We start from the raw sequence: 13479 nt of genomic DNA, 5'->3' as shown, positions 1-13479 counted from the left end.
GGGGGCAACTATATTACCTACACTGGGGGCAACTATACTAGCTATTCTGGGGGTAACCATACTAGCTATTCTGGGGGGAACCATACTAGCTATTCTGGGGGCAACTATATTACGTACACTGGGGGCAACTATATTACCTACACTGGGGGCAACTATTATACCTACACTGGGGGCAACTATTATACCTACACTGGGGGCAACTATTAAACCTACACTGGGGCAACTATATTACCTACACTGGGGCAAACTATATTACCTACACTGGAGGCAACTATATTACCTACACTGGGGGCAACTATACTAGCTACTCTGGGGGCAACTATACTAGCTACTCTGGGGGCAACTATATTACCTACACTGGGGCAACTATAATACCTACACTGGGGGCAACTGTATTACCTACACTGGGGGCAACTATATTACCTAAACTGGGGGCACCTATACTAGCTATTCTGTATCAACTGTGCTGGCCAGGTCTGCTACATGATTGAAGTGTTTTCTGGCCAGGTTGGCCACATGATTGCATGTATTTTCTGGTCAAATCTTCCACATGATTGCACGTATTTTCTGGACAAAGCTGCCGACATGATTGCTCGTATTTTCTGGGCAAAGCTGCTGACATGATTGCACGTATTTTCTGGTCAAATCTGCTCACATTACGTGTATTTTCTTGAGAAAACTTGCACAATTATGTGAATTTTCTGGGGAAAGGGTCACCAAAACTTGGGTCCACTGTCCCGAGGTGAGAATAATATTGAGGCTGCCATATTTATCTCCTTTTAAGCAATACCAGTTGCCTGGCTGCCATGCTGGTCCTTTGCCTCTAATTCTTTCAACCATAGACCCTGAACAAGCATGCAGCAGGTCAGTGGTTTCTGACAATATTGTCAGATCTGACAAGATTAGCTGCATGCTTGTTTCTGGTGTAATTCAGTTCTACTGCAGCTAAATAGATCATCTAGGCTGCCTATTGTTGAAAAGGAAATACATATGGCAGCCTCCATATCACTCTCATCCCGGGTTCACTTTAAATTAGTTAGCTCCACCCTCATCCGGTCTTTGTCTTGTCTACTTTTTCTCTTGTATTGAGCATAAATAGTAAATTTTAGGCCAGCAATTTCAGGCCAGCTTCAGTTGGTATAGTGGTTAGTGTGCTTGTCCACCATACAGTGAGACCCAGGTTCAAATCCCAGCCAATGTGAGTTGGCTTTTATGCTACAAATCCTTAAAGGGAACCTAAACGGAGAAGGATATGGATTTTTCCTTTTAAAATAATACCAGTTGCCTGAATCGCCTGCTGATCCTGTGTCTCTAATACTTTTAGCCACAGCCCCTGAACAAGCATGCAGATCAGGTGCTCTGACTGAAGTCAGACTGGATTAGCTGCATGCTTGTTTCAGGGTGTGATTCAGCCACTATTGCAGTCACAAAGATCAGCTGGACTGCCAGGCAACTGGTATTGTTTACAGGAAACATCCATATCATTCTCAGTTAAGGTTCCCTTTAAAGGAGAACTGTAGTGAAAGGTATATGGAGGCTACCATATTGATTTCCTTTTAAGCAATACCAGTTACCTGGCTATCCTGCAGATCCTCTGCCTCCAATACTTTTAGCCCTAGACCCTGAACAAGCATGCAGCAGATCTGGTGTTTGACATTTTTGTAAGATCTGACAAGATTAGCTGCATGCTTGTTTCTGGTGTGATTCACACTACAGTGGCTGGATAGTGTACTGATTAAGGGCTCTGCCTTTGACATGGGAGACCAGGGTTTGAATGCTGGCTAGGTCAAGTACCTATTCAGTAAGGAGTTCAAGGCAAGACTCCCTAACACTGCAGGGTGGTCTCTTGAGCGCGTCCCTGTGGCTTGCAGCTCTTGAGCGCTTTGAGTCCGACAGGAGAAAAGCACTATACAAATGTTTGGATTATTATTATTACTGCAGCCAAATAGATCAGCAGGGCTGCCAGGCAACTGGTATAGCTTAAAAGGAAATCAATATGGCAGCCTCTATATACCTCTCACTACAGTTCTCCTTTAAGCAACCTAATGGTTCTATTGCATTGAGCATAAATGTTAAATTTTAGGCTAGCTTCACTTACTTCTGTAGTGGTACAGTGCTTAGGGTGACGTGCCCACCACACAGTGAGATCTGGGTTCGATTCCCAGCTATGGTATGATGTATACTCATGTATGTATTCCCAGCTATGGTATGATGTATACTGGTTTTTAAAATAGTATAATTCCCTGGCAGAAGAGACCCTCCTCCCTCCGGTAGGAGGGAGGAGGGAATAGGTAGAAGGGAGGTGGGAGGAGGCCAATTAAATTTTCCATAGCAGAGTGTGTAGCAGCTGTCCCATAACTAATTAGTGTAGGTAGGCAAATGGTATAAAGGACCTTGCTTAAAGGAGGGAGGGTGGGCGGGTCCTCCAGGAGTGATGTGTATTTCACTCAATTAGGTGTGGCTCCAGGTATTAGAGCTTTTGAAACATGTTTTCTATCATTTTTCCAGTTGATAGAATTTTTTAAAACTTTGAAAGTTCGCCTCCCCATTGAAGTCTATTGCGGTTCGCGAACTTTTTCGCGAACCGAACCTTTCGCGGAAGTTCGCGAACAGGGTTCGCGAACCTAAAATCGGAGGTTCGGCCCATCTCTAATCCTAGGTAGTGGTATGGTTGTATGGTTGGATGTATGTAGATTGGGGTCTCTTGGCAGTATGTATCGGTGCTTTTTTTAAACTTGCCTTAATATGTCATTAATAAATTTTGTATTTTTTCACTTTACGTTTTTGTATGACTTATGTTCCCCAAACCCCCTTTTCCTTTACCTTTACGTTTTGATACTGTTAGCCACTCTGAGACTTCCCACTCTGCTTTCGAGCGCAGAAGTGCCCCCTACACACAATGCAATTACAATCTTATACGGTAATGTTGCTCAATCATACAATTAGGCATGGACTTATACACAGTTACACTTCAGTCTCTTCTAGGCTATGAGTGTTCGCTTAGTACAGCAGAAGTCAAACTTATTATAACGATTTAATATTCCAGGAAAAAAAGTGGAACAATGCAGAAAATAATATATACAAAAGATTTACAAAAACAAAGTAAAAAGTTGCAAAATAAAAGTTACAAGGATACACAACAAGACAAGTTTGCAAAAATAAAAGGGAAATAAAAAAACGTTACCAGCATCGGTTAGAACGTGGTTGGCGGGAGAACGCTGTTTCCGATTCGATCGGGATCATCCCTAGCTATGCGCTACCTCCAAGAGAAGATGATCTGTGACTGTCCTAGCTGCTGTTTTATAGCAAAATGTGTGCCCCGGAGCCACCCCAATGTCCCAGGTCCAGAAATAATCCAATTTCCTGTTTAACGCGTGCAACTTCAAAGCGTTCCTGTGTTTGATCTTTTCAGAGATTTCAGAACACTTCTATAAACCCAATTTCCACAGGTAGAAATTGTATCAAAAGGACTTCAACCCTTCACCAACTTCCAGTAGGCTGTCATATGCAAATTTCAAACATTCCTGTGTTCACTTCCACTGTCCTGAGACTATGGTAGTCTTGCTTTGTATATTGGGACAATGGGCTGTCTCCAGAGTTCAAAAGCCATGCAGACCAGCCTATTCTTCCTCAAGTGGCTGCTAATTAGCAGTTCCCTGCTACCCCAGGAACACAAAGCAAATGTAGTTTCACAGACAATCACACCTGAGACAGCAGATTAAAGGTGATGGGCTAGAAGCCTAATGAGCCATTTCCTTGCCCCAAGCTCGCAACTCAAGGCAACAGCTCCCTTCTAGCAGACATACACGTGACACAGGCAGAAAAATGAAAGAATATGTTCCTGTATTATCCTTAACATCATCGTCACCCCAATTTATTACCACAGTCCCACTGCTGGATCGCGCTGGCTAAAAAGGACTTTGCTTCCCCGTTCCAACATAGGCATCTGTCTTTTTTATTGTTTTTTTTTTTTCAGATTCTTTTTAAGCCCGTCCTGCATATTGTTTGTTGTTTTTTTTGTATGTAAATTTCTGCCTTTTACAACCAATAAGAGCGACTTAACTTGAACAGAATCACTTACCATGGCCATTGGCCCAAACAGGAAATGGATCAGCTCCGCAGCACCGGGATTCTGGATATGCCTTCTCAACTTGGCCTTTATTAAAACAATTGGGGGGAAAAAAAATCAGCTTTCACAGCAAAAACAGAATGGAAAAGCTTGTACAGAAATGATACACTTGTATTTTTACCAAGAGGTTAATGGCCAGCTTGATCTTCTGATAGCAGTCAATGAACTCCAGCTCTGTAGGTGGCCGGGACCGTAATGTCAGGACTCCCTCTGTGATTGGGAATAAAAGGACTATTGCTTTAGCCAGAAATGGAGGTAAAACAAATGGAGGTAAAACAAAAAAGAGTAATTGCTACAGTAATATGCTATACAAAAGCCATGAATGTGGGCCATCCTTTCTTCAGCAGTGTTTTTTAGTTCAGCTTCAGTAACTGTTAGGAGTGCATGTTTTTTAGATGTCCAGGTAAAAGCGATAGCACATTAAAATCTTTAGTGTAAAAAACTGTTAACCCTTTGCACACTCACATGCAAATATTTAAACAAATGCATTCACATGGATCAATCATCTAGGCACCACTGCTATCCCTACAGCTAAGTTAAAAGTCAGGGTCTTGGGTACAAAAGAATGCATTCCCTTTCGTAGTCACCTACACTGGGTAGAGGTACCCTACGAATACCTGGGTACTTCTATGCAGTGTAGGTGACTATGCAAGGGAATGTATTCGTTTGTAACCAAGACCCCGGCTTTTAACTTAGCTGTAGGGATAGCAGTGGTGCCTAGATGATTGATCCATGTGAATGCATTTGTTTGAACATTTGCACGTGCGTGTGCAAAGGGTTAACTTTTTTTTTTTGCAATTTTTCTGGACACACCCCTTTAGCACCTCCCTAATAACTTATTTAAATGTTCTAACTTGAGGCAATGTGCCTGGATATATGTATCTTTTTCCTGAAATCTTTAGTGTGTCTGGGCTCAACTATAGTGAGGTGTGTTTTGTGCATTGTAGCTTAAAGTGGATCCGAGATAAACTTTTACTCATTGCATAATTGGGTTCCTTTCATATAGTTTATAGGGCATTCTTCAAGCCAAACACTTTTTTTGTTTTGTTTTAATACTCTAGTTCCCTATAAACTAAACAAGCCTCGCCCACAGCTCCTTTTGTGCCTTGGCACTGTAGCAAGGGCTTATGGGAACTCAGTCTGGGCAGGAGGAGGAGGAGGTTACTAGCCATTGATTTCAAAGGCAGAGGGGAGGAGGGAGGAGGAGAGGGGACTGAATGTACACACAGGCAAGCTGATAGCATCTCCAGCCCTCAGCCTGTGACATTGTGACAAACAGAACATGACTGCCCTCATTGTATCACAGGAATAAATAATCATAAACTATTGAAGCTGTTTGCAGCTAGATATGCTGTGTAAACGATCTAAACTTTAGATAAGATATATAGACAAGTTACTTGTTATAGTTTAGTTTTTCATCTCGGTTCCGCTTTAAAGTGAGCCTATACTGGGGGGCTGCCATAGCTGTGCTTGCTTATAAATGAGCTGCTTACCTGGTCTAAATCACTGACCCAGAATATATTGTCATATCAAATCAGAGCTTTGCAAATCTATCAGCTGATCAAATCACATGTTTCTCAATGAGTTCACCTAGAAGTGACCATCATTAGAGCTGTGCCTACTAAGTTACATCATTCTAATATATGTGTATCTCAACCTACACATCAGCCTAAAAACAAGGCGTTTCACATTTTTAGAAATGAGGTCATCAATGGACAACATTCATAATCTCTTAGTACAGGTCCACTTCAGTAGTGATCCCATGTCCAGTACAGTATAGAGTGGTATGAATTCATGTATGAGGCGCTGAATACTGCAAGCACCATCTGCTTCCTCCCTCACTTTATATTAACAAATAATTATTGTTCACAGGAGAATCGTGTCATCATATTTTTATCTAGACTGAATGTTGTGTTTTAAGTATGCTGGACTTAGCGCTATGTAATCAAACCTGAGGATATGTAAGGGAAATATCAATGAACCTTTGTAATGAACTGAATTTTGGCTGGAGTGGGAAAGGGAAGAACTTCTGGAAAGTTGTTACTGCTGTCTGTGTCCCCACTCGAGACCATTTTAATTCCCGATGACAGAGAGGGCCAACAAGTAAAAACCTGACAAAGGATCTAACTCTTTTCCATAATGCAAGAAAAAAAAGGTTTTAAATGAGGCGATTATAAAAAAAATAAGCTATCCAAAACTAATAGTAAGGTTAGTTGAACACTGGGGCGTTGTGTTGCACATCCTGTAAAAACAGGTCTGCAATGGAGGGGAAAAATCATATGGAGCGGTACACGTGCGATGCATACAGTATAGCTCACCAAGTGCCTTCTGACTGAAAATGAATGCACCCAAATGGCAGCGTTTGCAACCCCAAACCAGGCCATGTTTTAAAACTCGTCTGACACTTGGAGCGGTTACTTGGCAGCAAGAAACCGCATTATGTGGTGTCTAAGTGCGGCTGAAGCCTTGCTCAGAGGTGACTTCATACGCTGACCACCTCTTTACCGCCTGTGCAAAATGCAAGCAAGCGCCTAGCTGGTGCATGAAAGCAGCTGACAGGCAGTGAATTCACCGCCTTCAGCATCCCATGTGAAAGAGGCCAACATTAAAACATTGTGTAATTTTCAAAACGGTGTTCCTATAATCTTTTTATTTCATAATGCATATTTTCTGCAGGACGCACTGTTGAGAACACTCTGTGTGAACTACCGCAGTAGAGTAAATGTTTAGAAAAACTGAATCCTTATAAAAACTGGATTGTTATAAAAAAAAAAAGTATATTTCTTCCCAACATCCTAAAAAACCCTTTCTTATTTGCAGCAGCTTTTATCAGCAGGTTGGAGCAAGGCAGTCTGTGTTGTGGCTTATATATTGAACTCTACATCAAAACTGCCCTAGAGTAGCTGGACTGCTGAAAATATGAGCAGATGGTCTGTTATGGTTATAAATGTATTTCATTCCACCTATGCATGTTTTAACCTTCTTGCCGGTTATCCCGAGCTCAGCTCGGGGTAACCTGCGCAGAAGGATTTCTCCGGCCCCGCTGGGCCGATTTTCAAAAAATTTTTTTACTGCATGCAGCTAGCTAGCTAGCTATTCCGATCGCTGCCGATTCGCCGCTACCCGCTGCGCCGCGCCGCCCCCCCCCCTCCAGACCCCTTGCGCAGCCTGGCCAATCAGTGCCAGGCAGCACTGAGGGGTGGATCGGGATTCCCTCTGACGTCCATGACGTCATCCCGCCCGGTCGCCATGGTGACCGGGGAAGCCCAGCAGGTAATCCCGTTCTGAACGGGATTTTCTGCTTACTCTGGTAGGGGGATGTCGCTTGTCAGCGGCTATCATGTAGCGAGCCCTGGGCTCGCTACATGATTTAAAAAAAAAAAAAAATTTTAAAGTGCTGCGCTGCCCCCTTGCTGTCAGAATTGGAACGGCAACGGGGTTAATGACTGAAGCTGAGATATCACTGTAGCTAAATCATTCCATGCAGTCAGCAGAGAGGAGTTATGTGCAAACAGAGCAGCTATCCAATATCTGGGAAGAGTGGGAGGTGATTTGAGCTAAACAATGGGAAGAGAGAAGGTTAAAGCCTCGTCTACAAGAGGCGATCCGGCGGCTCGATCAGCCGCCGGATCGCCTCTTCCTCATCCCCGCACGTACCCGCCGTGTCCCCGCTTGCCCGCGCGTGCGTCTGATTCCATCCCCCGCTCGTCCCCGTCGGCGCCGCTTATCTTCCGCTCGATTCCCTGCTATTGTCCCCTCGTGGGGAACGAGCAGGGAATCGGCGGTGGCGATTGATAAGGCACATCGTGGAAACCTCGCTCCGTGTAGACGGGGCTTAAGGACAATTTGAAATATTTCTGTAGATTGGAGATTCTACAGCCCTTAACACAGTCAACTGATACCTTCATATGGTAAGGACAATTTATTGTGAAATCACAGGTTCTCTCTAAAAAAAGCACAGTAATTATTTCTCTTGCAATTGTGTAATGAGATTAAAAGAAACATGCCCTTTTGGCAGCCACCTACAACTAAAGTTGAAAAAGAAAGTGTGGAGCAAATAAGAGATAAGGATACCAGGGACGGAGGTGACACCAGTTTCATCATTACCTGTGTTTTTATGCAATAATGAGTTCATGCCAACAATTACCTGCTGGGGCTTTTGTTTTGTTCTTTTTGCCTTTCTTCCTGTGATTCAGATCTTTCATTGCAGCAGCTGCTTTTTGGAGTTTTGCAACAAAGAATTCTATGTCATCTAAAGTGCAGTTTAAGCATTGCTGCAACAGAAATGGAGAGAAAACATGGCGTTCTTATGAGAAAGGTCAGCGAAAGTCACATGACACCGACACAGATAACCTGCCCTGGCCCTTATTTGCTTGTATATTGACACAATGACAAGAGGGGATGGAAAATCTGGCTGCATGAATGCCTCCATGCACATGCAACGCTTTCCACTGTTCCTGTGCTCGTCAGTCAAGCATGTCATACTGCAGAGCTGAGGAGGAATCAGCATATTATATATCATTTACATATATGAGGGGCATGCAGAAAATGACAACTGTTATTATTTAATCAACAAATTTTTTTTTATTTATTTTAGACATGCTGTATCTTCTGATTATTTCTCCACAAAATCACCTACTTTACTTTTACAAGATAAATCATTTTTGTTGTAATAGCATTGCGCTCCTCACCTATGGGTTGGAGGGATTTGGGATTGGGGGGGCTTCATGTTAATGCTGCTCAACAGTTACTGGCATTCTGCAGTCATGTGACAAGTGGTGAAGGGAGAGAAGAGATTAAACTGACAGGTGCAAGTTAGATCACACCGAAAGAATGCCTTGTGTGTGGGGCTGGGTTTGTACTTTCCAGCGCTAAAGGCTCATTGTCCTCAACCTCCCTCCCAATTCTGTTCAACACCCTGACTATCGACCATTGGTTTTGTTTTGTTGTTCTGTTTATTCTGTCTGCTCTGCCCTCCCCTCCCCCCCATTCCACAGAGAAGCAGTGCATGCTCTGTCCACTCCCTGTAATTGTGCACTCCTGCCTGCATGCACAGAAGCCGATAGCGCTCTTGTATGAGTAGCACTTGTCTAGTATGCATACCCAGAACACTCCCAGCCTCGGCTGCTGTGCACATCCATAAAGGAGCATGAAATTACAAAGAGCACAGGTGGACAGAGCCAGAAACTGAGCCAGTCCTCTGTGCAACTGGCTGCAGTCAGAGCCACAAACAGGTGACAGGGCAGCGCAAGAAGAGAAGCCCATACAACATAGAATTCAGCATATGTACATCAGTCCCCTGACACCTTGGCCGGCAATCAGCCTGACAGATCAATTCGGCCGAGAGTACTGTAATTCCCGCTCACCTCGCTCACTGCATGATGTCACTTCCGCAATGCCCCGACGCCCCTCATCACCCAGCCCCTTCACTCCCCCCCCCCCCCCCCTACACATAGCTATGAGTGTGCTATGTATTTACCAAAAGGCACGTACATGGGATAATTCCAAAGAAAATTGAGCCCTTTCTCCATGCATTTGTGCTGGGATGTTGAAGGGTCTGGTGCAGATCCTTACTAAAGAATGGTGTGCCTGCAAGGTAGCGTTACCTCCTCCATTGGTGATATATCCTCCCCTGTAGTCTTACTTCTTCTTCACTTTCTGAACCATCATAAGGTCACAGGTAAGTGTGGCAATCCTTTGAACTCTCAATACTGATTTATATGTTAGAGAAATGGAGCAGGAAATGGTGGACCATGGCTTCACTTACTGTTTCCTTTTCAATTTTCCTTGCTAAGGCTTCTCTGGATTCCTCTTGTTCATTGGCCATGTTATTTCTTCTATCAAATTCTGCTAAGGTAAGTATTGATAGCATTTGTTTTAGTACAATAAAAGTATTAAAAGTAGAAAGCAACAGCTGTACATGGTTGTAATATGTAATAGTTTTATATCAGAAAGTGTCATACAAGAAAATAATAAATGAAACATAGATAGGGGTGTAGGCAATAAACTGCATTAAGCAGAATTACCCCAGTATAGTTGTGCTGCATGATGGGTAGAGCAGAATGCAATACATCACATGCAATGCATTACTCTTTGCTTATCATGCATAAGGCTTTACACACATATATCTGCTTAATGCAGTTTATGGCATACACCCCATGGAGTGGTTGATCCTTGGACGGTTGATCGCTTTGGAGACCAGGAAAGAGTGTGCACACAAATGACTACAGGGGATGGCGGTGAGGCAATAGGGATGGGAGTCCCATTACTAGTATCCAATGGGACAGGGTAGGAGAGGCAGGAGGCTTCCCACTGTGGATGAGGACAAAGCAAATGGATGAAGAATTCCACAACAACCAATTACTAGTGCTAGCTATTATGACAGGTGCAGAAAACAGCGTCTAGTGAAAAATGGTGCCGGCAAAATAATGGCGCCCCCTTCTGCCTGATATATGTTTAAAAAGATATTTATCGTTTTAAAGGTTGAAATAGTGCAGACCTTTAAAAACGAAAATTATCGTTTTAAAACTTTTTTTTTTGTCCTGCCTGAACGATATTTATCGTTTTAACCCCTGCTTTGCTGCCGTTTGGAAAATATCTGCCCGCCAGCTTTAATGTTTAATAGCAAAGCCCCCTTAAAAGTTAAAAACACCAAATTTGCAGGGAATGTTAAGAAGAAAATTGTGAACAAGAGGAATTTTTTTTTTCAAAAAGACCTTATAGTTTTTGAGAAAATCGATTTTGAATATTCTTCTTCTGACCGTGGGAAAATTAAACGCCCGCCGACTTTAGCGGTTAATAGCAAAGCCCCTTTAAATGCCAGAAACACCAAATGTGTAGGGAATGTTAAAAAGAAAATTGTGAACAAGAGGAAAACTTTTTTTTCAAAAAGACTTTATAGTTTTTGAGAAAATCGATTTTAAATCTTCAAAGAGGAAAATGTATCTATTTAAATAGCGTACTGACATTTCCGCGGCGGAAACAATTCCCGCCGACTTTAGCAGTTAATAGCAAAGTCCCCTTAAATCCTAGCAACCCCAAATTTGCAGGATATGTTAAAAAGATACTGAGAAACAATATTTTTTTAAAAAAATTGAAAATTTTTTTTTTTTTTTTTTTAATTTAAACTTTTGGGTTATGTTCAGAGTGTGGGAATTTTTTTGAAAAAAATGACGTGGGGTCCCCCCTCCCGAGCCTCTGTAACCCCTTGTCCCCCATGCAGGCTGGGATAGCCAGAATGCGGAGCCCCGGCCGACTGGGGCTTCGCACCCTGAGCTATACCAGCCCGCATGGTCCATGGTATGGGGGGGCTTCGGGGGGGAGGGGCGGCCAAGCCTTCCCTTCCCCCCCAGAGCCCTTGTCCAATCCATGGACAAGGGGCTCTTCCCCACCTCCGGTGCCCCAGGAGGAGGTGGGGGCGACGACTCCCTGGGGGGTTCATGGTGGCATCTGGGAGTCCCCTTTAAGAAGGGGAACCCAGATGCCTGCCCCCCTCCCAGGAGAAATGAGTATAGGGGTGCACCCCTTACCCATTTCCATAAAGGGTTAAATGAAATAAAAACACAACAACGAGAAAAGTCCTTTAATGTTCTATATTAACCAGAAATACTTACCTGTACCTTTAAGAAAAAAATCCGAAGCCAATTAGGTCCCACGACAGTATCCTCCATCTTGCGATCTTCAGAAATACTTACCTGTACCTTTAAGAAAAAAATCCCACGCCATTATCCTCGGAAAAGGTCCCACGCTATAATCTGTTCTGTCCCACAACGACAGTATCCTCTGTCTTGCGATCTTCAGAAATACTTACCTTTTTACCTTTAAGAAAAAAATCCCACGCCAATCAGGTCCCACGACAGTATCCTCCATCTTGCGACCTTCTAATACATGTTGATTGAAGATCTCCGCCGCCCCGACGCCACACACGCCGCCTCCGCCGAACTGCTCTCAGCTATACTAAGTATAGCTTAGAGCAAAAAGCATCTTTAAATTTTAGCTCCAATGGTCCCCATTGGTTCCTTAACAGACCAATGGGGATCAGGAGGATCCCCATTGGTCGATAAGGAACCAATGGGGAGCCTTGGAGCCAAAATTTAAAGATGCTTTTTGTTCTCAGCTATACTTAGTATAGCTGAGAGTGCATCTATATAGACGCATTAACGCTAGCTCCAGCTGCCCTCTCTGCCTCTCTCAAACCTGTCACCCTCACCCATGCTGGCACCCATGGGTGCATTGGGTGCCAGCATGGGTGAGGATGACAGGTGGGGGGAGGCAGGGAGGGCAGCGGCAGCTAGCGCTAATGCGTCTGTATAGACGCACTCTCAGCTATACTTAGTATAGCTGAGAGCAGTGCGGCGGAGGCGGTGTGTGTGGCGTCGGGGTGGCGGAGATCTTCAATCAAGATGTATCAGAAGATCGCAAGATAGAGGATACTGTCGTGGGACCTGATTGGCGTGGGATTTTTTCTTAAAGGTACAGGAAAGTATTTGTGGTTAATTTAGAACATTAAAGGACTTTTCTCGTGGTTGTGTTTTTATTTCATTTAACCCTTTGTGGAAATGGGTAAGGGGTACTTTGTACCTCTATACTCATTTCTCCTGGGAGGGGGGTGGGCATCTGGGGGTCCCCTTCTTAAAGGGGACTTCCAGATGCCACCATGAACCCCCCCAGGGAGTCGTCGCCCCCCGCCTCCACCTGGGGCAAGGGAGGCGGGGAAGAGCCCCTTGTCCATGGATGCCAGAAACACCAAATGTGTAGGGAATGTTAAAGAGACTCCGTAACAAAAATTACATCCTGTTTTTTATCATCCTACAAGTTCCAAAAGCTATTCTAATGTGTTCTGGCTTACTGCAGCACTTTCCACTATCACTGTGTCTGTAATAAATCAACTTATCTCTCTCTTGTCAGACTTGTCAGCCTGTGTCTGGAAGGCTGCCAAGTTCTTCAGTGTTGTGGTTCTGTGATGCATCTCCCCTTTCCTGGCCCCTCTATGCACACTGCCTGTGTATAATGATCTCTTGAGATACAAAAGGAAAGCTGTATACAGCCTGCTTGTGTATGGATGTATTTTCTATGTGTGGACATACTGTACATCAACCTACTTCCTGTTTTGGTGGCCATTTTGTTTGTTTATAAACAAACTTTTTAAAACTGTTTTTAACCACTTTTAATGCGGCGAGGAGCGGCGAAATTGTGACAGAGGGTAATAGGAGATGTCCCCTAACGCACTGGTATGTTTACTTTTGTGCGATTTTAACAATACAGATTTTCTTTAAGAAGAATAGTGGGAACACGAAGAAAAAAAATTGTTCAAAAAGACCTTATCGTTTCTGAGAAAATCGTTTTTTAAA

The 13479-nt window shown here is 43.5% G+C and overlaps 1 protein-coding gene across 2 annotated transcripts in view; it reads right to left on the bottom strand.

Annotated features, from left to right (window-relative positions):
- The window catches only part of LOC137537785 (epidermal growth factor receptor kinase substrate 8-like protein 2), a 176296-nt gene that overhangs the window by 71357 nt on the left and 91460 nt on the right, over positions 1 to 13479 (bottom strand). The window contains exons 7-10 of one of the 2 annotated variants that reach the window (XM_068259748.1): positions 9897 to 9979; positions 8277 to 8403; positions 4251 to 4339; positions 4082 to 4156 (exon numbers count right to left, since the gene is read on the bottom strand). In XM_068259748.1, coding sequence (XP_068115849.1) covers positions 4082 to 4156; positions 4251 to 4339; positions 8277 to 8403; positions 9897 to 9979 — 374 coding nt within the window. The remainder of the gene's footprint in view (positions 1 to 4081; positions 4157 to 4250; positions 4340 to 8276; positions 8404 to 9896; positions 9980 to 13479) is intronic. The other variant, XM_068259749.1, reaches the window with a different exon arrangement.

Source organism: Hyperolius riggenbachi, chromosome 11, assembly GCF_040937935.1.
Source record: "Hyperolius riggenbachi isolate aHypRig1 chromosome 11, aHypRig1.pri, whole genome shotgun sequence".
In the NCBI taxonomy this organism is placed as follows: domain Eukaryota; kingdom Metazoa; phylum Chordata; class Amphibia; order Anura; family Hyperoliidae; genus Hyperolius; species Hyperolius riggenbachi.
The sequence above is the reverse complement of the archived record's forward strand: the minus strand, read 5'-3'. Positions and strand labels throughout refer to the sequence as shown.